Raw genomic sequence first — 24,920 nt, forward strand, 5'->3', positions numbered from 1 at the left:
TTTGTAATTTGGGGAGAAATTGGTCTCCTGCCAGTAATACTATATTTGTTGTTGAATATAGAAAAAGTGCTTTTTATATAGAAGTATATGCTAAATTTGAGTTGAGTGCTATAAAATACAAATTTATCTACTATTTTTTTCATTGTTGAAATAATTGTTGCCAGTCATGAATACTTCATTTACTCATTGATCTTTTAGAAATGGTGCCTTTCTTTATATTCTTGAAACTAGTATAGCTAAAGGCTTCTCCTAAAGCCTTTTTTTTTTTTTCTGTTCATATACAATACAAAAAGACTTTTGCAGTAGAACCTCTTCTGTCATTTCCACAAATGTTACATTCAGATTGTGATTGAGTTCTACATTGGGCATTACCTTCCTTCCTATTTATTCCTCAAAAGCACATTTCACCTTCCTAAGCCTATTTCTTGTTAGCTGTTATCACTGTCTTTTATATTTGTAATCTTCTGGCAGAGGAGTTTATAGAGCTAAAAAATTTCAGAAATGTTTATGTTTTCTCCAACATTAAAATGTTTCCCTATTATAAGAACTTACACATTTAAATGATCTTTCTGAATTGACAGCTATCAGTGAATTATTATGATACCACAAAAGACCAGAATGATAGTTCAGAGTCATTAAGACTTGTTATTCTTAATAGGAATGATTGCAACCAGTAATTTAAAAACGGTTAACAGTCTGTTCTATTTATATTAAGACAAGTTGTGTTCACATTCTCAGAGGATTCTATTACAATTTTTTAGCACATCTCTCATATGCCTTCATCTACTAGATTTTCTTGGTGGAAATAGGGAAATGCATCATAAGTCAATAAAATGCCTTATGGATAAAATATAATATCTCAGGCTGGGCTCAGTGGTAGAGTGCTTATACAGCAGTATGAGGCACTGGGTTCAAACCTCAGCACCACATAAAGATAAGTAAATAAAGGCATTGTGTCCATCTTCAACTAAAAATATTTTTAAAATATATAATATCTCTTACCTAAATAAATATCAGTTTCTTTAAGGTCATCTTATTATTGCATAAAGTTTATCTTTATTTTGTTAATTATACTGTTGTAATGTGTCCTAAGGTAAAGTTCTTTCTTCTTAAAGTTTAATTTTTACAACACTTTACATGTGTGAAATAGCTTTTTGATGGATGAAAAACTAAAAATATTCTCATTAGATATTAATATTTTTAAAACTACCAACCAAATAATGCCTTCTGTTAAAAAAAAAAGCATCTTTTAAAAAATGTGCTTACTCAAGTCTTTGTTCTTATAAAGAAAACTTTATTTGTTACAGGTCTGACATATGCATGTTATAGTTTTTGCATAATTATGTCAGAAAAAATGTGTAAAGGTTGTGTCTAACCTTTGAAAAATATTTTGTTTGGAATGGGGAGTAGCAGAGAGGGATACAACTCTCTTGAATTGTGAAAAAATATACTTGGACTTGTTTGCACTATGTGAGTAGCCAGCAGATCTATATGGATGTTCAAATTATTTGGGATGCTTTTTAAAATATATTTATCAGGGTCCCAGTTGCGAACCTAATGAATCACTATCTCGGGGATAAAGTTTGGATTATACATTATCAGCAAGTTCCCTAGGCAGTCCTTGGCTATAGCCAGATAGTGGTTCTACTTCTAGAGTCTTTAAAAAGTTTTACAATCCTCATTGTGCTTGGTGAACCACAAAGTGGAAACTATGAGGCAATTCAGGCTTAAATGAGAATAAGGTTTAGTTTCATATACACCTAGATATGTAGTTGAATACAGCTTGTTTTGGTAGATCTCACCTATAAACCAGAACATAGATCAGAAGCTAAATGGAAAGGAATTCATGCAGATTATTTTTTCTTTATATTGTGCTAATTTTTAGTAACAACTGTATGTATGCTATAATTCATGTAACATACTGTTCACACATTTAAGGTATACAGATCAATCTTTTTAGTATATTCACAGATACACGGAGTGAAGACCACAATCAATTCTAGAACATTTTTATATTCTATAGATGTATCCATAGTCTTTCCTATTTTTTTCTGACCACATCCAGCTAGTAAGCCCCACTAATTGCCAACTGGTACTTTGCTTTCAGTCATGCACTGTGGCATAAGTTGCTTCACAGACTAATCTATTCTGGCTCGTTTGAAAGGACTAGTTACTTATCCACATACTCTGTTTCAATTTTGAAATCATTTCCTTTATAGATACATCAGGAACTCTCTGTTCTATGGCCTGCTTCTCCTCAGGCAAAATCTTTGAGCCAGATCAATGGGGGTGGGGACATTGGCAATCTTCTGAGTGACACCCATACTCTAGGAGCTGAACTGTCAGTGGAGGTCTAATGGACAGCATCTCTTTATCTCCTTAACTTGCCTGGCTCAGCATGGAACACCCCTAAACCCACTCCCCACCCCACAAGTTGGGGCAAGAATAATCAGGACCCCAGTATTCTTAACGGTGCCACACTCAAGCTAAAGCCTCCATCCCAAGTGATTATCTGGGTGGAAGAAAGGAACCCCCACATATTGGATGCTTATGCCTGAAACATGTAGCTCGGGGCAAGATTATAAACACTGATGTCCTTTCTCTTCTAGGAAGATAGTTCTCCACCTGAAAGCTGAGCAGAGGGGGAGCCCTGTGTTATTGAGTCTGGGGTGGAAGTTCTATCTCAATCTGTGAAAGAGGGTAAAGATAGGATAGGTCTTGTTTTGCAAATCACAGTCTCTTGCTTTCCTGAGTTTTATTAAGTAGATGTTTCTTCATTTGCTGCATGCTCTTAGTTTCCAGAAAGTTTCCAGAAAGTTTCAATGTTTTCTAATATTTACCCATTTTGTTGCGGGGCAAGTCTTGCAGTTTCTCATGCCACTGTGCTGAAAGCAGAACTCACAGGCAAATTGTTTTCAAAGATGTCGGAATGCAGAAGTATAGCTAACTGTAGAAAGGAATTAGAGTGGTAGACTTAGATTCTTATCAACAAGAAACTAAAAATGGTATTTGCATATTTATTGTTTTTGGTTTTTTAAGCTTTTACAAGGATTTTTGAAAATTTGCCCTTATTAAATGAGTCCAGAGGAATGAGAAAAAGTTTTTTTTTTTTTTGGGGGGGGGCACTGTACTGGGAATTGAACCCAAGGGGCACTTAACCACTGAGCCACATCCCCAGTCCCTTTTTATTTTGTGACAAGGTCTTGCTAAGTTGCTTAGGGCCTTGCTAAGTGTCTGAGACTGACTCGAACTTGTAATCCTCCCGTTTCAGTCTCCCAAGTTGCTGGGACTACAGGCGTATGCCACTGTGCCAGTGGGAAAAAGGATTTGATATTTGCCCACACTAGGTCAAAGTGAGAAATAAAACCTCTGATGCCAAGCACAGTGTTTGTTAAGGTGTTAGTGAAGTAATGATGATATTACATGTTTCAGGAACTCTGCTCTCTAATATTTGTAATGTCTAAACTTCAATCATCTAGTAAGAAAACATCTTTTTTTATACATGGAAGAGCTGAACTTAGGTTTACTCAAGGTTACAACTAGGATTCTAATTCATGTCCTTTTGACTTCAAATGTTTATGCTTTTTGCATTACTCTTGACTTCCTCAAAGTGAAAAATTCCAAGAGAAAGGCAAAAATGCACCAAAAAAGTATTATCTGATTCCTTCTTTATGGAGGCCCTAAGAACAAATCATTTTAAATGAAGGGTCTTTTCCCATAATGATTTTTAAACTGGAACACATCAGAAAACCAGGATCTTCTGAGGAAAACACCTTACATTCAATTGCCTAGAAGTATAATTATGAAATTTTATCTCCAAAGTTAAATATATTTTTCAATACATTGCAATCTGTACTCTGATGGTGGTATTAGTAGCTCCTTGAGCTCAAATAAAATGCCTGGTTGTGTTTTCTGATTCATTTGTTTTAGGAGCTTTATAATGGACAGTCTTTATCCAATTTTGCATTTGGCACAGTACCTTGCACAGAAAAAGATGCTCAGTAAATATTTGTTGAATGAGTGAACATAGCCTTTTATTAAAGCAAAAAATAAATTAGGCATTGACTGGTTACTTTTGCATTGACTCATTAGTTTAACTTATTCAATAATTGTTTACTGAGATTGTACCATGGATCACTTTTCTCGAGGATAAACTAGAGAACAAACAGGCAAAAGCCTTTGCGCACAAGAAAATTCACCCACTATGCTGAATTTGGAAGCTACTCATTAATGGCTAGTCTGCCCCTTCTCTGTGCTCAGTTCAGAAACCTTAGACTTATCCTTAGCTTTTCTGTTATCTCACATTTATCAGCAAATTCATTTACCTTCACAGTATATCTAGAATCTAGTTGTGTCTAGATTCACCTCCTCGCATTGCCACCTTGCTCTAAGCCATTTTTGTTTCTTATCTCTATTATTTCTTCCTGCTTCCATCCTTGTCTGCCCATAGTCTGTTCTCAACTCTGAGTTATCCTATTGAACAAAAATCAGAATATATCATGTCTCTACTCAGAACATTGTAGTGGTTCCTTATTTTTTTCCAGAGTAAAAAAAACATTATACTGACTTAGGAGACCCTACACACTGTTTCCATGCTGCCTTCATCTCTGATCCTACTATAGCTCCACTGTTGTTATTATGCTGGTTGTCTTGCTGTTTATCAAACACTGATCTGCCCCAAAACCTTTGCACTGACTGAAACACTCTTTCCAGATATCTGGAAAACCTAGTCTCTCATTTACTTCAGACCTTTGCTTAAGTGTCACTTTTCCATAAGTCCTTGCTCTCTATCCTCAAGATTTTACTATGCTGTATTTGTTCTCTACAGTAGTAATCAAATTGTAATATATAAAATATATAAATACATTTCCTTTATTTGCTTTGGTCTTTTTCTTTCTAGTAAAATATTCATGAAGGCCAAGAATTTTGCCTGTTTTGTTCACAGAATAGTGTTTGTATGAGTAATTGCATAAAGGAATGTATTTATGTAATTCTGTAAGATGTGAGTATGCATGAACATGCGTTTATATTTGTGTATGTGTTTGTGTGTGTCATAGAACTAATATTGGTTTTTTTCCTAAGTATTTCTTGTGTTTATAGAGTAGATAAAATCTGTTAGCTAAGGTACAACTGGCTTTCTTCCATGCAAACTTTTTGCATATGGGGCATTCCCAAAATATTTAACATCAAAGCAGTGTATGTACTTAGAAATATCTTCAGCTTCAGAAATGATCATAGTAAATACCATTAGGTTAGTAACTTAGCATAATTTTTAAAAATATTATTAAACTGAGAATTTAAGATTGCAGACATTTGAACTTAATTCAAATTTTTAATTTTAAGTCCCAGTGTGTCTAATGAATTATAAAAATTGTTATTTTAAATTTCACAAAGCCAAATATTTATTTCAGTACAAAGAATTTAGGTTATTTCATTTAAGTGTTATTGTACCACCATTTTGAGCAATCATACTTTTAAAATCTTAAGGTATCTCAAAAACTGCTTTGCAAAATTCTTTGTGAAATAACATACATTATTCATTCTTGATAGAATTAAAAACTAAAACTTCTGTATAGCTTTTTATCTTACACATAAAAAGTACAAGCTTGATATTATGGATTTATATGTCAAAATGAATATGTTATTAAGTCTTTGCATTTATAAAAACTAACACATCTCAAAAGCACATATGATTTCAGGTTAAAATGCCCAAAAGGAACTACTTACCAAAACCTCTTTCTGTTGTTAAAGGATAGAATGGTTACAAAAAATCGACAATAATAACAACACCCCCTCCCTGCAACAAGAGCCAGGTGTGGTAGCCACATACCTATAATCTCAGTTACTTAAAAAGGGTGAGGAAGAAGGATCAGGTCCAGCCTGGGCAAATTAGCAAGACCCTATCTCAAAAATAAAAAAAGTGCTAGGCGTGTAGCTCATTCGATAAAGTAGTAAATAAATAAAATAAGAAATGTCATTATGTTTTTCATGAGCTTCATTTTGGAGATGGAGTTTAATAATCAGACTTTATTCTCTTTTGTCTTAATTTGAATCTGATGAGCCCATAAGAATAGTTTTATTTTTTTTCTCCCTTTTTCTTCCAACCATTAAACATATGTTTTTTCATACAGTTTAGGATCAAGAAGTAATTAATTTTTTAGGTGAGAGGTTACTGTCCAACAGCTGCAGCACTCATGCCTGGTGTTACCCTAGAAATGTTACAGTGAGCCTTCTAGGAAAAGCCTATCTGTGAGCTCTTTCCCCTGTTAAGGGGCTTCCTGATAAGCACCCTTAAACACACCCAATTTTACATGTTAAGCTTGTTGTTATATCCCAAATCCAATTTTCCTTCTTGTGACAAATAGCACTACTGTCAAACATTTCTGCTTTTCTGATGAAGAAGGTTGCCTGGCGTCATCCATAACCAATTTAAATTTAGCTTTACATAGAACCATGAGTCACTAGCTCATTATTAGTCACATTCAAAGTGACTCTGAATTAGCTAAAATGTAAAACACTATATAAGTTTTTAAAGATATTACAACATCATGAACACATCCCTTTTCAGTTCAATTTTCATTGTTAAGATGTGATTTTTAGGGCTGGGGTGTGACTCAGTGGTAAAGTGACTTGCCTAGCATGTGCAAGGCACTGGGTTCAATCCTCAGCACTACATATAAATAAATAAATAAATACATAAATGTTTAAAAAAGTGGGTTTTGGAGTAGTTTGTCTGTGTTGCTTTTCTTTTATAATTCTAATAAACAGTCACAAATTTAAGAGAATTTAGTTCGAATTTTGGATTACAGCCAAATAATCTTATCAGGCCCAAAAATCCTCAGCATGGTAAATAATTCTCTGTAGACCATTGAATCAAATGAAGTTATAAAAGAATTTCAGTTTCTAAAAATATACATATTCAGAGAGCCTCATACTCTGTGTGCTGTGAGTTGCATTTTTGTCACATATAGAACAATTTTTCCTTGAAAGGAAATGTGTTATTACCTGGTTTTATTGTGTTTTATCCAACTTTTGAGTTAGTAAATATAGTTTTCATTATTTAGTAAATGAAATTTAAAAGCAATAAGTTTGAATATCTGTTACTAAGAAATCTGCTTTATATTTATCCTTTTTTCAGTCCTTGGTGATAGCTTTCTCTATTATTCCATCCAGAGATAATGGGGAAAAGAAACCCTTCATAATAGATTGTATGTTTTGGGTGGTCAGTATACTGGAGTATTTTGAGTTGAGAATAAATAGACTTGGGGTGGAAAAAAAGATACACTTCCTTGGTCATTTGTTTATTGATTTTTGTTTTCTAACCAAAGGGAGAAAAAATTGATAGAAATACCTAGAATTCACTAGTAACTACAGAATTTATGTAAGGTTTTCTTTTTTTTTCTTTTTTTCTTTTCTTTCTCTCTCTCTCTCTTTTTTTTTTTTTTTTGGCAAGGTTTTCTTTAGTGTATAGTTAAAAATCAGACTAACCAGCTCAAATAATGAAAGTAATCTAAAAATGTCCTCTGTGTAGTCTTGGTCAACCCAGGGTTTTCTTACAATAGTATCATATCTAGATGATTTGTAATTTTATAATGAAGTAAGAAAGAGATTAATTTATTGAAGTCCCTCAATAAACTTTTTGGCTTGAGGTCAATGCCATGTTCACTACTTAACATAGTAAACATAGAGAAGGGAGAGACTATGTTAATATACTTCCAATCTACCAAATAACATTCCAAAAAATAAGAATTATTTGTAATGTAAGGTTAAATAACAACTTTAGATTTGATGTGTTTTATACAGATTAATTTCCTTGTAAAGATTTTTTTTTCTGGGAGCCATTCACTATAAGTAATGATGGACCTTTATTTATTCATATATGGTTCTGAGAATTGAACCCAGAGTTTCACACATGCCAGGCAAACACTGTACCACTGAGCCACAACCTCAGCCCCAATAATGAGTCATTTTTAAAGTGAAGGTTTAATCTTCCCAGAAACTAGGAATGGAAAAAAAATCTAAATTATTTAGAGTCAATTTTCCTTGTTACCTATATATGTGTTAACATGCTTTGCTTTACAATTGTTGTTGTTGTTATTCTAGTCTATGCAGGGGAAACTTTCTAATGAAAAATTAAACACACAAAAGATGATGGAAGAACTGGAGAGGAAAGAGAGAAACCTGCAAAGATTAACAAAAGCACTGCTTGAAGTGAGTAGATGAAATTCTGACTGCCTTGAAAGAATCATTCGCTGCCTATTTAAGTTCAAGCCAATTCTTATGTAGATTTTGTACATATTAATTAATGAAACATTTTCAAGAAGTCTTGACTATGATGTGCCAGTTAATTACATTCATTAGGTTTCTTATGAAAATTAAAGACAAATTCATTTTTCTTATAGTTAACTACAGCAAAGTCAAATGCTATATAAACATTTGGTCCCAAGTGAAAAACATCAGGCATAAATTCAATATAAACAAAATTACCTTTGAAAATCCTTAAGGAAGGTGAATTGTTGGCAGTTCATTATTGGAACAGATAGATCATGCTTTCTCACTTAGGTTTGAGGTAAAGTACTTGACCAGTGTTTAAGGACATATTACACAATAAAATACATATTTTAACTGTCATCATTACATTTCATCCCTATATATTTAAGAATGCATTTCCAAAAGTTAAAATAAAGATATGAAATTCATGTCAAATTTTTTCTTGTGAATATGCAATGTGTGATTATATCACTGTAAGTGACATACAGATACTGATTTCTGTGGGTTAAAATTATGCCCCAGCCTGACTTTTTGCATTGTAAAGTTACAGGCCTTGCATACAGCAAAGAATCTGTGGGACTGTGTGAATATGCAATTTTCCAGCACCCTTTACCCATCATTGCTTAAAGTATGAGATGTTTGATGGTATTTTCCCCCAATTACATGCTTCCTTTTTTTACACCTATTAGTTGACATTCATGTGTTAAAAAAAATTAAGAAAAAGATCTTCCTATCACCCCAGGCTATTTGGTTATTCTGAAAAGCAGTTCTAAGTGAACAGCTAATTAAACTACTACTACTTCTAGTTTTTGTTTTGTATTGTTTTTGTTTTTTGGTGGTGCTAAAAATTAAACCCAGAGACTTGCACATGCAAGGCAATCCTTAACTCTTTAAACTTGTCTTTTATTTATTTATTTTCTTTTTTTGGTACCAGGGATTTAACCCAGGGGTTCTTAACCACTGAGCCAAATCCCCAGCCCTTTTTTTAAAATTTTGAGACAGGGTCTCGATAAGTTGCTGAGTCTGGCTTTGAATTTGCAATCCTCCTGCCTTAGCCCCGGAGCCGCTGGGATTATAGGCATGCAGCACCATGCCTAGCTAATTAACAATATGCAGGATAAGAAGGTGATAATTTTGGAGGTAAGGATAGTATTTTCTGAGTATAGTAAGTCAGGAGTTCATATTAATATTTCCAACTCTATTTTAACAATTCAGAATTGCTGAGTTTTTCTCCCATCTGTAATTTTGTATATGTATTTTTTTCTGTTAAACTGAAATTTTTGGTTTCTGTCAACATTAATAACATATGCCTTTTTTCTCAATACAGAAAAATTCATTTCAATGTAATTAAATAACTATTGCTATTAACAGTAAAACTATAGGTCTAATGTTTCTTTGTAGTTCTTTTTGTCCTTAGAATAAATTTCATTGTAGAAAAATACATATACAACCAAGATTTTCATTATGCAAGAAATCCTAGAACTGGAGACTGTTATGGATATGTGTTTTTTCCTCTCTTTCAGGTTTATCCTAAGGAATCAGAGGAACTGTGTCCATTATATAAATTAAGATTTCTTTTCACACTACATATATGCAGTTGAATTTGGTTGATATACATATAATATGACATGTAGTATGATAATAGACTTGTTTATAGACTTGGATAAAAATGTTAAACCTGTATTACTTTTGAGTACTTTTCCTCTAACAACTTTTTTTTTTTTTTTTTTTTTTTAGCCATTGCAGAACCAAAGACAGACAGAAGAGACATGCTCTTTATTGGATCAGAATCAGGAAGCAGACCAATCTAGGCAGCAGACAGTTCTTTCCAAACGGCCACTATTTGATTTGACTGTTATTGATCAGCTGTTCAAGGAAATGTCCTATTGTTTGTTTGACTTGAAAGCATTGTGCAGTATTCTTAATCAGCGAGCTCAGGGCAAGGAGCCTAATCTTTCATTATTACTGGGAATCAGATGTAAGTGGCTGATGACACTTGTCCTTATTTTATTGCTTAACAGTTAGAAACCTGTCTTCATGAATCAGGAACTTCCTACTGTATTTTCTCTGCTTATTTTTGTTACCTTCTTTCCTACTTAGATTTATAAATCTCTTACTCAATCTTTAGGTTTAGGTACCCTGTTATTACTTCATTACTATAACTGACCTCATTACATAACTTACAAAAAGTGAACAGGTCATGGTTGATATGAACTTCACCTTGGCAGAATGCCTGGAGATTTTTCCTTTGCCAAATCTGTAAATATGTGCCTGGAATAGTAGTAGGACTGACTTCCTAAGTACTCTTCTATAAAAGTAATAATTGTTTGTTTTCATATGATAGTTGTATGACTAATACCCAGTCATGTATTCTCTGGTAAAATGTTTGTAAGATAATACTTTCTTCTTGGTACAGTATATTTTATATGGCAGTTGCTTAATGCAAGTGCCAGTACTTTCAAATCAGCCAGCTTTCATAGCCTACAGATCTGTTGCATTTATATCTGTTGTCTTTGCCCTTCTCCATGTGACACCCACCCACTTTTCTTCCTCAGTTCTGTCTTCTTCCACATAATTGTAAGAACTGCCACAGTAAAATCCTAGTGTGGGCCTTTCCTTTTGTGCTACTTTTGCAGAATGCTTTTCTCTGCATATGGTTCCAAATTAGTAGATACTGACATGTTTATCTCTTAAATAGAAAAGAAATAAACTTCAGTAAAAAGATAAGTCAGACCAAAACCTCAAATAATGTTTATGAATGGACTTACTATATTGAGTAACTGCCTCAGAGTATAGTTCATATGTAACTGAAGAGAGGACTAGTTCTGTTTCCAGTTTCATTAAAAAGATTCCAGCATTTTGTCTCATAATTATTTTGGCAAATCAAATAATGCTCTTAAGTATATCACTTGTTAAATGAAAAATGTATCTGTACTTAGCAGTGTTAGCAGAATGTTCTCTTCCACTTGATAGATGTATGTACACATATATGAGCATGGGTTTGTAAAAAGCACTTTGTATATATTCACTTACTCAGCAAATACTTATCAGATGCTTTTAGTGGTCCAGGCACTGGTACTGCAGACAAACTGAATGCAGCCTTTGCCCATATATTAACCAAATTATTAGAGCATTGTTGTAAGTGTTGTAATGGAGACACGGTCAAAGGACAATAGGAGCACAAGGAGGAAAAGCAACTAAATCTACTTGGGAATGGCTGTGAATGTTGTATGGAGTAGTTGATTTTGGTGTGTATTTTGAGGAGGAAAAGGAAGAGGTTATCAGGTGAACACGGGGTGGCTTAATTAGGAATGATCGTTTGGAAGCAAGAAACAAAGGCTCACCCAGAGAAGACTCATTTTTGTCTACCATCTTAGAACTGTTCCCCCTCTTCAATTATTTTGTAGCCTACATTTTTTACTAAAGCATTTGTTAGTGTTTTCTATACTTCAGTAATAGAGCTATCCTAATAAGAACAAAAGGGAGATTCAGGAATCTTAACCTCTTTCACCCCTCAACCCAGTGTATACTTCTTCCAGTCATTAAAGTCCAAACCTGGAATCCTTACCTTATATTTATTTGGTATTATGCAAATTTGAACAGCCAGGCGATTTTTCCAGAAGTAATGAATTCTTTTGAATTTTTATCTCTTGACTCCTTTGGTTATCTGTTGGTACTACACCCCACCCTTCTTAAAATTCTATATTACCTTGGTTTCCATGACATCATTCTCTAGATTCTGCTTCTGCATTTGTGACTGCTCAGTCTCAGTCTTCTATGGATTTCCTTACCACTTGTGTATTGGGGCTTCCAGGAACCTTTTTTGTTTTCTTGGTTTTTTTTGTTCTTTTGTTTTTCGTTTTTACCCTTTTTTTTTTTTTATTCGATACTTTCTCTGAATAATTTTTATCAAATGTCCTGTTGTTTCTGTAGTTGCTAAACCATTTCTGCCAAACAGATGTTTATCTCTTTCCCTGCCTAGAATATTTCTTCTGGGCTCCTTGTAGTTCACCTGTGTGTATTTGAGAACTGGCTATTCTCAACATGGCTTAAACAGAACCCACCTAAACCTTCTCCTTGCAGTGCATAAGTAGTGCCACCAATCAATTGTCATCCCTGCCCAGATTTTATACTCCACCTTGCTTTTTCCTTCATCTGTGAACTGCCCAAGCTGTGACCCTCACCCAAATTGAAATACCTTACAAGATCTTTCATCCCCCACCATGTGTAACATTTATTCCTGCTATTATATCTCCATTGTTCTATTGCTTTAATTCAAGTTTTCATAGCCACTGAATTGGTCTGTCACCCATTTTACTCACAGTCCTTTGCCCAATCCATTTTTCACGTTTTTGCCAGAGTGATCTGTGTTCTAAACCTCGAATCTGGTTTCCTAATACTTACGCTCCTCTGTAAGAGAAATAGCACTGCCTGCCTCAGAAGCCTTATTTCTTGTCATTCTTCTCTCTTATAATTTGTGCTCTATCATTTTAGAGCTGGACACTAATTTTACTGATATTTCTCAAATTATTTCAGACTATTTATTTTCTGCCTCTTTTGTTTCTGCTTTCTTGGCCCACTCAGTGAATAAGTATCTGATACTTCTTCAGTTAGGCCTGGTTGTTCTCTTCCTTTAGTGCCTCTATAGCTTTTAGGCCAGGTCACCACAGTACTCAACTATGCTCATTTGTTTATGAAATCATGTGTAAAGCATTGAGAAACAGCCACTAACCTCAATATTCAGAATGACCCCTTAATCCTGGGAAATGTCCAATTAATGTTTGTTAAAATAACAGTTATCTGACCTTATGTCTCCAATAAACTACCAGGGCTAATAAAGGTAGAAGGAAAAGTTTATTTCACAGTTACTGGTCTGCTTGGTTTTATGTTGTGACATGCTCACAAAGTGTGTAAATAATTAAAAGCTAGCTAATTTGCCCCTAGTTACTCAGACATTGGGCAACTGGCTGTCAACTCAGTTCAGTTGTTTGGGAATGTAGGGCCCCAAACCTCCATGTATTTTGAAAACCAATATTTGCATGCCAATAAAAACCATTTTGCAAGCATAAAAAGTTAAGCTATTTCCTCTGCAAATGATTTTCAGATTTTACAAATGGCAAAAACTGGGTTCTCTAGTTGAATTTGGAAAGAGACATTTGAGTATGTCCTTTTTCATTTTTGGAACATTGTCATTGATTATATATGTTGATGTGAATTGTATGTATCACTGTATGAATTTAACACATATTAATTAACAAAAATTTTAACCAAATAGATAAGATCTGTTTAATATCAAATGATGCATAGTTTAAATCTGAGCCTTATTAGTATTCAGTGCATATAGCATTATGTTTCCATGATGATTAAGTTGAAAATCCTACAGTGTCTTTATTCAAAACAAAATGAGTCATTCTCTCCATGCTTTATTTACACAGCAATGAACTGTTCAGCTGAAGAGACTGAAAGTGACCACAGCTCAGAAACACTCTCTAAAAGACTGTCAGATGTGTGCCAGTTACGGAGGGACATTGATGAATTAAGGACTACAATATCAGACCGCTATGCTCAGGACATGGGAGATAACTGCATAACCCAGTGATCAAGTGTTGGTCCCACAGCAATAATGACCCATTGTTAAATGCTGCTGAGTTACAGTTCTTCATATTTCTTTTTAGGAGTTATAATGAAAAATTGCAAGTGACATATAACTTGCACATAGGTTATTTTTGTGTGTGTGTCGATTTATTGAGGGGAAAGGGGAATGTGAGGAGATTTTTAAGGGGCTTATCCAATCAGGCAAAAAAAATTGTCATTTGAAAAATGCGTTGAAGTCAACAAAAAAAAGCAAATCTGTATTTTCAAACTACTGATTATAGGACCAACTTGTGAATAGTGCTCTTCAGATAAAGGGATAGGATTTTGTTTACTCCTGTAGGTTTTATGTGTTTGCATATGCATATGTATTTGGGGTTTTGTGTGTGTATAAGTGCTTTTAAGTTCACATAAGAATTTCAAATATCAAATCAAACCTTCTAAGAGAAACACATACTATTTATTCTTGTATTTCTTTCATATAGAAACTTATGTTGTATTTCAGTATTTTCAGGGGCTAGCTGAATAAGAGTTCCAACAGTAGGCACATGTTCTAATAGAAGTTCAGCAGGCAAAAACATTTATGATTTAAATAATCATTGTGCTGAGATGATAAAATTCTGGAGTTGGTTTGATTTTAGTACTGTAGATAGGTCAGCTTTTTCTCCAGAGTGATTGTGAGTTAGTGTGAAATACTGATGCAATGATCTTTTTCAGCCATACTATAATTTATGTATTATAAGAAAGTTTAACATAATTTGAACTTATTTTATCATATCTTACTATTTACAATTTTTTGTTTATATGTTGTATATGCCAGTATAAACAAAGCCATATATAATTAATGCGAACCAGCTTTCAGTTCATTGTTAAACAAAGATTTGACAATCTGACTCTGGAATAATAGTTTATTTATCAAAGTCTCAGCATTTACATGTTAACAGTTTAGTACCTGTTTTAATTTTACTACTACTTTAAGAGAAAGCCAACCTCTTACTCTTTATATCTGAACTAACACTAACATAAAACAAAATCTAAACCTAGTTGGTATTTTAATTCCCTTTATTAGATATATTTCATTAAGAACAGGGTTTCATTAAGAACCATGAACTTGGCTTAGTTAGTTCAACATCTGGAGGACAGGGTATTAGTGTGAAATAAACTGATTTTTAAACAGACATGCAGCATTTAAACTTCCAAATGAGCATTGTCTGTGTTTTAGTTCTTCAGAGCATTGATTATATTCTTTTGGGTATACTTAGTTATGGTACACTACTGTCCCCTATAAATTGGTTTGATTTTTCAATATTGTCAAGTTTCACTTAGGCAAGACTAAAGAAGTGGGAATAATGTGTATAGATCAGTCAGGGTGATATTGTTTGATTGAGAGCCGACCATATGCCTGTTCTCTTGCCAGGCATATATACTGTACAAAAGCTGCTTCTAGAAATATTTTTTTTCCTGTTCTCAATAGAGAAAGATAATAGAGCAAGGGCTTTAAGTAGACTAGCCAGGAAAACTCAGTTTACAATGTTGGCTTATTTACAGCTCTCAACCACATTGTTACATAATTATAGTTCAACACTTCTATAATACACCTTAGGACATCGGATCTTCCTTCTGTTCAGTGCCCCTGAGTCCTTGCTGCTCCTCTTCATAGGCTTTGGCTACTAAGAAATCAGTACATTATAGTGTCTGCATCCTAAGGTCCCCGACCTCAGAAGGGACTTAGTCACTTGTAAGAACTTGGCTTCCTAATGTATTCATTCGGTTTTTAATGTTAGTTCTTTGAAGACAATCAAGAAGTAGTAAATTTATACCAAAAAAATATATGGATGCAAAGAATTCTGCCTTACAAGGATTAATATCTGTGAAGATGGCCCTTTACAGAAAGTGGATCATAATATTTACCACAGATCAGCCACAAGTGCAACAAATACCAATTTTATATTTTGAGTAGAATTCACAGGATTTTACCACGATTTCAGAAATAAAGTCATTCTAATATAATAGAACAGATGAGCAAACAATCACTGATTTGGGTCAATAGGTTCTTACTTAAATATCTCCTAAGTTTTAGTTTATGTTTTGTAGTTTTATGGTTATTGTTTCAAGAAACTTATCATTTGTTTTAATCTCCTAAAGGTGCAGGTTTTTTTTTTGTTGTTGTTTTTGTTTTTTTTTTTCCCCTAGCCTGGGATTTTTTTTGTTTTAGTAAATTTGCTTTCTAAAACTGAAATAGAATTTAATTTAACTGACATATCTTAAGGTAAAAAATATAATATAACAGGAAATTAAACTGTTATTGATGCATTTCACTTTGGGAATTGTATGCTCGTGTTTTAAAAAAACATGAAGATATGATAGTTTAAATATAATCTTGGATTATAATAAAATACAATTTCCTAGAGTCTGAAGTTTGAAAGAGGCCTAGAAAATAAGTAGAAATTTTGAAGGGCATTCTGAGAGAAAAACTAGTAATATTCTTAGTCAACTTTTTATTTTTGATTTTTTTCAGAAAACTCCCCACCCTCAAGACATCCACACCCTGTTGTGTTAGAGCAGTAATAATATTGTTATCACATTAAAAACAAAGATTGTTATGATTAGACCAACTAAGATAGGCAAATAGCAACACTATTGTGTGTTGCCCCAGTATGAACTACTAGAGTGTTCATAGAAGTTATTACAGTGATACATGCCTGAAATGAAAATTAATCTAAGTTTTAAAGTATTTGAAAATTTCTTTAGATCATGAAATCTCTTTTTAATTGTGCTTTTGTGTATTAAATGCTTATCCTCTTAGGAAGTGTATGCCATAAACTTTATTATTGGTCTTTTGAGTTTTTAAGTAAAGCTTGTTCTAACTCAGTCACATGCAGCAGGGATGAAACAACAGTTATCTCAATGACAGACCCACATTGCCAGTCCACATAACTTTAGCTGAGTCAAGGGCACAATAACTGTCTTCATTTGATGTCAGAAAAATACAATGATTTTAAATTGTTAAATTTTTAGTGGCCTCTAATTTTTAAAAGTGTTTAAATATTGACGAGGTAAGATATGCCTGAACTTATTTTTAAAGAATGTGGCCCCATTTTATATTTGAAATAGGATTCAGTATTTAAATTTAGCAGTATTGTGTTAGTGAAATTTATTTGGGTTGTGACAGTTTATTTAAACTGAAATAGGCTTTCTTTCAGTAGCTTGTTAGAGACAATCCCAAGGGCTGGAAATTGTTGCTAAAATGAATATTGTACATTTCTGACTTACTAATAAGCTTTCAAATTAATTCTGTCATTGTGCAAAAACTCAATAGAAATCTTTTAGAGAATATGTTTAAAGGAACTTTAAAGGGAAACTATCCTTTAAATATCAGTAATAGTTCATTGAGTCACAGTAACTGAACATCTATCTGGACTATATTTTGACATAGCACAGTTCGGCTCAGGCATAACTTGAGTTTGGATTATTGGTATTCTGTTATTTAGATTTCTGTCACCATAGATATGTAATTACAGAAATAAGCAATTCTTATAACCATGCTCACTCAGACTGCCAATAGCTGTAACTCTTCAGATCTAAAGATAATTCGTTTTGTTTCCATTTTCAACATTTTTCAGTGTTCACAAAACAAGAGGAACTATTTCCTGTTTGTTATAAAGAGTAAACTTTCCAACTTTGCCCCAAAATGCCATTCACAGTAATTGCCATATGATTATATCATACATTTAATCATGAAGGGGAAAGATTTTGGAATTTTTCTTATTAAAAAGAAATATTGACTATAATACAGATGGTTTCAAATCAGTAAGTCTTTAAGAGCACAGTTGCAACCACATTCGGGGAGAACCTTTTGTGCCTTTTTGCCTGCAGCAAGTGTTCATTTCTGTCTTACATGAGCTATAAGAATGATGATGATTGTTGCACCTTGTTCTTTAAATAGACTTGATTAAGGATTTTTTGAAGCAAAGAACGTTTATTGTTAGGAGGTGGATATCTTAGTGAACATGAGAGGGAGTATATCACGTTCTTGGAGCCCAGCCTCGCTGTACAGTGGGAGGAATTCCTATAGATTGTGTTCATTTGCGTGTATATGTGTGTACATAGATATATATGAGTAGTTATTTAAATATATAATTGTAAAGTTCAGTGTCACATTGGTGTGATGGCAAGAAGTAGTAAGGTGCTAGGTAAAGGTTACAATAAAAGCACAGCAGAGTGCATAATCAGTCACTGTGACTGGTGGTTTTTGTAAACTAGGTTCAGTTTTTGAACCATCCAGAATACCTCATGTGTAAATACAGTGTTCATAATTTAATCAAAATACAGTTATTGTAAAAAAGAATGTGAAGCCACTGGCTGGCTATGCCTTCTGAACTATCACTTTTGCCTCCTTTTTTGTGAAGGGGTTGTTTTTGGTTTTATCTTTTAATAGGGTTTACAGCTAGAATTTTGAATGCCAAAGTTCTATTTATTAAACTAAGAAAAAAGTTTTCAATGTTAATGGCTAGTATTTTTCCACTGGATTATTGTTTGTTGATGTTGGAATTTGTATTTACAGAGAAATAAATTTTTTTTATAAAAAGATTTATGTATTCTTACTGCCTACTATTAATATAAGAATGTATCTGAAACTCCAGACTCACTGTCCTGAATTCTCAATGACAAGAATATGCTGACTTGACTTTTAGATAAAATCTTTCTATAAATACACAGGAGATTCTTTGACAAGAACATGGAGACTTCTGCCTCTTAAGTCTGTCTTATAATTTCAGTTACTCTAAAGCTTTTTCTCGGGCTTTTCCATGAAAGGCATGAAGATTTTCTGATGACAGGAGTCATAAATACAAAGTCACACCTGTATACATTTCAGTTAATAGTGCTATGTGCACCTTATGAATTTTAAAAATTTATGTTTGTTTAAATTAGTCTGATTTTTGAAAAATCAGTTTTTCAAAAAACTCTTGACTTCCATTCTCCACATTACTAAAAGATTAGATTGGTTAGTCAAAATCTTTTTTATTTTCCTCATTCTTATCAAGGGTTGAAACCTTACTGAAATGAAGCCTTAGTGTGGGCCTTGACCTCGACCTTGATGTTTGCCAGTCTAGGCCCAGAGATGGCCTGTGATGGCAGCCGAGGTCCTTGTTCTGAAACATACAGGCTGGACCCTTGCTCCTGGTTAATATTTAGATCAGCCGCATCTTTTTCCAGTTCAGCTAATGTGGCATTGCTCTCTCAGAGTCTTTAATAAAGCATCTCTTTAAGTTATCAGAAAAAGGATCACTTTGGAAATCCTGCATCACAGACTACTTGGGTTGCAATCAAGTATTATAAACAGGGCAGAATAGATAAAATCTAGAATATTTCTAGACTGGTCAATAAAGGAGTTTCTTCTTCAAAATGAAAATATTATTTTTGTCTTTTTTTTTAAGTATTTTAATGGGGAGTCAACAAAAATTTTTGGCGGGGCACATCCCGTTGATTTTGGTAATAGTTTGAGCTTTTAAAATGTCTACTTTCAATATTTCAATGAAGTAATAACAATTGCCAGAAGAAAAAATGTCAACTTTCCCCAAACAGATTCATTCTATCTCAAAATGGAGACTCAGTTTAAATTACGGTATGAAATGTTAGTAATGGCACAAATGCCAAAGAACTGAATCAGTAAAGCAAATAGTTAATAAGGAGAAATTCCAGTTTGAGAAATAAAATTGTGACAAAAGGTTTCTTTAAAAGAAGTTTTAAATTGTCCTTGACCAAAAATTTCGTATGACTACCAAAAAAAAAATTCAAATTTAGCCAACCTGTTTGTTTTCTCTAAACGTAATGTTGTATCTCTTGATTACCGCCCCTAAAAGAAGCTTTGAGCTAAACCTTTACTTACCCTGTAACTTCATTCAGATGTTCACTTGAGATAAAAAAAAAAAAGATATGCATAGAGAATTTATTTAAATGAATGTTTATGGCAGCTTTTCCATAACAAAAATTGGAAACAACCCGGGATCTGTTAAGATTTCTTGACCAAGAGTTGAAAATAACTTATTTATTTACTTATTTTACAACTGTGTGTTGTGAGGTCATTCACATTCTATATACTTTCTTGGGTAAAGGAGGAAAGTTTTTTGTTTTTGTTTTTGCGGTACTGGGGAGTGAACTCAGGGCCTTGTACTTGTGAGGTAAGCACTCTACCAACTGAGCTATCTCCCCAGCCCAAGGAGGAAAGTTGAGTCCACCTGCTTACCAGGGGCACTCGTGTTTACATCTCCCTCTGGGGTAATGTCCTTTGTCATGCTGCCAACCTTGTTCCATGGCTCCACAACTCATGCGAAGTACTTGACCTCACGCTGAAATTTTTATGCCATTATTTGTTAATTATTCAGGGATTCATCTCAAACCAGACTTCAGTAACAGAGCAGGCATCTTATTACACAGGGGAATGGAGCTTTTTGTGAAATAATTTTCCTCCATCTCATCTCATTAATCTCCACATCTATGGGTTCAGGCCATAGACTGGGACATGGTTCTTTTGCAACTCTGGTATTCTAAAGCATAGCATTCTCATCCTACTTTATTCCAGCTATGTAGGCTTTGGTAAGGACAAATCTAAGGTCTAGCAAAAAAGAGGGATAAATTACCATTTTAAAAATGAATGCAGTTGCATCTAAATTTGAGAATACAAATATATGCACAAACCTGGGGAATAATAAATAGTACAGTGGCCATCCCATCTAAACAAGGAAGCAAGTTAATTTAATTCTCATTCCTACACCGACAAAAGCATTTAGTCATAAACAAGTGGTTAAAGTTGTTTAATGACCCGTGGTGATTAAAATACACCACAGTGTGTCTTCTATATATCATCATCATTATTCTTTATTAACCAGCACTTGAGCACATGCCAGGTAAAAGGACCTTGCATAAATTATCCCTAAATATGATATCCAATTAAGTAGGTGCTATTATTATCTCACCTCAGATTGAAGCACAGAGAGGTGACCCATCTTGACTAAGTTGGAAGAGCGTGTAAGAAGCAGAACAAGGTTTCTCTAATCCCCACTAGTCTGCTTCCTATCACTCCATCCCAATCCTGCCCCTTTAGTGGGCTGCACTATGTCTTGCACCTTCATTCCAAGAATCATTTCTAGTAATTTCTCCCTCACATCCAATCATTTTCTAATGTTTCTGTAACCAATTACCACAAATTATTAGTTTCACATAATTTATTTTACATTTGTAGAGGTCAGAAATCTTAAGTGGGTGTCAGCTAAAATCAAGTTTTTGGCAGCCTGTTCCTTTGTGGACTGTCTGGGAGAGAATTTGTTTTTCTAAAAGCCTTTTCTAGCTTTTAGAGACCATCAAATTCCTTGACTTGAGACTCCATTCTTCTGTCTTCAAAACAAGTCGTGTTGGGCAGAGTCCTTCTCACACTACCATTTCTTTGGTTCTCCTCTGCCTCCCTCTTTCCCTTTTAAGAACCTTGTGATTACATTAAGGCCCACCCAGATAATCCAGGAAAATCTCCATATTTCAAGGTGAATTGATTGGTAACTAGTTAGTCCATTTTCCATTACTATAAGAAATACCTTAGATGATCAACTTATGAAAGGTTTATTTTGGCTCTCAGTTTTGGGGTTTTCAGATCATGATTGATTGGCACCATTGCTTTGGGTCTATGGTGAAGCAGTACAGATGGCAGAAGTGTGAAGTGGAGCAAGTCATTTGCAGCATGGCAGGGAAGTGGAAAAGAGAGATAAATGGGTCAAGCCTCTAATATCCCCTTCAAAGGCATGCTCTCTATGACTAAAAGACCCCCATGAGGCCCCACTTCTTAAAGGTTCCACCATCTCTCAATAGCCCCAAGTTGGGGACTAAGCCTTTAGGACCTTTAGGAGACATTTCAGACCCAAACTCTAGCCCTAATGTTAGTTCTCTCTGCAACCTTAATATACCTTTGCCATGTAATTTAATGTATTCACAGTTTCTGAGGATTGCAAGGTAGACATCTTGGGACCCATTACTCTATCTTCTATACCATGTCCACAAACAGTTGTCAACTTTTTAAAAAAATCTACCTTAACTGATTTTTTACATCTGTCCTGATTATTTCCATTTCCCTTGCTCTGAGACCCAAATTGCTTTAAATTAGATGTCAGATATTTGAAGGTTTTTAGCTGTTTAAAATTTAATTGGAGCCTCTAGAGCCACATTTTAAACTATATCATTGATGAGTCAGGTATTTACTTCACTCAGGAAAAGACTCGTGATACCCCTGATTTACCTTCTTCAAAAAGAAAAGGAAAGGAGAAAAAAAAGCTCAAAAGTCTTTGTGGAGAATTTTTTTTTTTAAATATTGACATATGTTTCCTTATATAGTCAGGTACAATCCTGATTTGTCTGATTTTTTAAAAGTCATGATTAGGTTCAGGCTAAACATTTTTAGCAAAAAAAAAAAAAAAAATCTGGATGCTGTATTTTATTTCTCATTTATCATATTGGGTATATACCATTATTGATGAGGATAAATTTCCTTATTTTGGTGAATCTGAAACAGCTTTGATTTTTAACAGTCAAATGGAGAATAAGTGGTAAGGCCTCAATCTATGAGAGGTAGGGGGTTAGAATGAAAACATCTGTATAAAGCCAAAATCCTCAAAAGATCTAGATGAAGCAGCTTGCCCAGCTCCAGTTACAACCAAGTTCCACCTACAGAGCCCAGAACCAAGACTGGAACTGAGAATGGATAACTAAGTTAGGCCAGTTGAATTTGGAGCATTGCCTCAAGATGAATCCAGAGAAGCCCTGCCCTGGACACTGAAGCTAAGGTTTGAGCACCACCTAGCAAGCCAGAGCCAAGAACAGAGCTATGGTCTCAAACCAGGTGTGCTCTGTAATGTTGATGCTTGTGAAATGCTTTCTTCCCATATCAAAAAGAAGCCTGTCCTCAGAGAACAAGGAGGAAAAAAAACAAGTTAAAACAAGAGTTGACAAAGTCACCACCGTAAAGCACATCCAAAGCATCATCTGTTTAGATGGCGTCTTAGATTGTGTTTTTCTCTGTCACAGAATACCTGGTACTGGATAATGTACACGGAAGTTTTCTTGACTAATAGCCTAGAGGCTGAGAATGGCTTTGGCACTTGTTTAGCTGCAGGTGAGGGCCTTCTTGCTGCATCATAAAATGGTAGGGGTATTGCATAACAAAACAGCAAACATGTCAGTTCCTGGCTCTTCCTCATTTACAAAAGCACCAGTTCCATCATAAGGTCCTGACCCTGATGAATTTATCTAATCCCAATTATATCCCTCTCTCCAAATAACATCAATATATGAATTTGGGGAGTGAGTTTGAACATGAGTTTCAGAGGGGCATTCCAACTATGGCAGACAGGGCTGGTTCTGATTCCCATTTCAGAGCTTGCCATGTAGATCAAACAATTCAGTGATGATATTGCCAAGCTTACAGAAATTAAAACTGCTATTTTAGTTGGTAGGACATCATGCAAAAACAGCAGAGGATGCTGATTACCAGCCTGAGGTTGTGATCACCACTCTGGGCTGGCTGAAGGAGTTAACTAAAGAAAATCACCATCATTTGTGCAGCCTTCACCTGCTCAGCTGACTGAAAAGATGGCTGAATTGGGCCATTTTGTTGAGTTCTTTCAGTTGCTAGAGATGCTCAGTGATTACCATTACAACCCAAAGATGCAGATATTTGTTTTTTCTTCCATGCTGATCCTGGTACATCAAGTTCCTGCTGGAATCCTTCTTAAGAAACATACAGAGAATAAACAGACTGCCAAGACTGACCTCCTCACGCAGAAGGGCATAATGGGGCAAGGCCAAGGTCATTGCCCTCGCAAAGAATGAGGTCACAATGGAGATATTCACAGACAAGGATCTATTGTAGACTGATGAGAAAGACTTGTGCCTGTACTACTTCCTGATGCAGTGTTCAGGTTGCATGTTACTGTGCACCAACAGCATTACCTACAGGGAACACCGCTCTGGACTCCTCAAGTCCTATCATGCTGCTGATGCTACATGTCTGTATTCACCAGAAGCAGAGACTCAGAAACCTGAACCACTTTGCTCCAGGTTTGGAAGGCCATGTTATCCAGGCAACAGATGTGCAGGCAGGTTACATGGACATTGTCAAGTAGAAAATTCATTTTTCTCAACTGAGAAAGCTGAACACTGGAACTTGCAGACTTTTCTGCAACCTCTTGAATTGAGCATGCAATGGCAGTCCTGAAGAATGAGCTGCAGCAAAAAATGTATAAAGGAGGAAAAGATTCTCAGCAAGAAGAGTGTTGGAGAAAAAAGGAGATGAAGTCTTGAAGGAGTGGTATACTATTTAGTTTGCATTTTCATCCATTGTTCAAATATGACCTGAAAACCAAGTGCACTTTAATCTGGTAAACTTCACCCATAGGGAGTAAGAATGAGTGAAGGAAGAGGGTAGTTTTCTTCAGTTCTTGATTTTTTGAGTAAGTTTACATCATTCAAAGGTGTTGGATTTTGTTGAAACTTCATCAACTGAGATGACCGTGTGGGAATTTTTTTTTCTTCTTTCTGTTAATAAGATTATTATTTGATTTTTGTATTTTGAACCATCCTTGCCTTATTGGAATAAATTCCATTTAGTCATGATGTATAATCCCTTTAGAATGTTACTGAATATGGTATGCTAGTTTTTAGTTGGGTCCCCTTCTGACTTTTTTTATTACTTTCTCTTTTATTTGTTTTACAGGAATTTTACTACTATGCACCTAGGAATGGACTTAGTTTTGTTTTTTATTTTTTATTTTTTGTTTTTCTTGCTTAGATTGGGTTCAGCTCTTTGAATTTGTGGGTAGATATCTTTCGTTCCCTTTGGAAATGTCTACGTTATTACTCCTTTAAATATTCTTTTGGTCTCAATTTTTCCTCTCCCTGATGACTCCAATTATATGTAGCTTCCATTTTTAAAAATTTTTCATTTGTACTTTTTAGATATATGTGACAGTAGAGTGTATTTTGACATACTATAAATTAACAGAGTATAACTTATT

The 24,920-nt window shown here is 34.4% G+C and overlaps 1 protein-coding gene across 2 annotated transcripts in view; it reads left to right on the forward strand.

The window, feature by feature from the left end:
- The window catches only part of Cep85l (centrosomal protein 85 like), a 168,783-nt gene extending 152,755 nt beyond the window's left edge, over positions 1-16,028 (forward strand). For both annotated transcript variants that reach the window (XM_047558121.1, XM_047558120.1), the window contains 3 exons: positions 8,104-8,211; positions 10,009-10,249; positions 13,707-16,028. In XM_047558121.1, the coding sequence (XP_047414077.1) occupies positions 8,104-8,211; positions 10,009-10,249; positions 13,707-13,870 (513 nt within the window). In that variant the 3' untranslated portion in view covers positions 13,871-16,028. The remainder of the gene's footprint in view (positions 1-8,103; positions 8,212-10,008; positions 10,250-13,706) is intronic.
- The last annotated feature ends 8,892 nt before the right edge of the window (positions 16,029-24,920 follow it).

Source organism: Sciurus carolinensis, chromosome 7 (genome assembly GCF_902686445.1).
Source record: "Sciurus carolinensis chromosome 7, mSciCar1.2, whole genome shotgun sequence".
Lineage (NCBI taxonomy): Eukaryota > Metazoa > Chordata > Mammalia > Rodentia > Sciuridae > Sciurus > Sciurus carolinensis.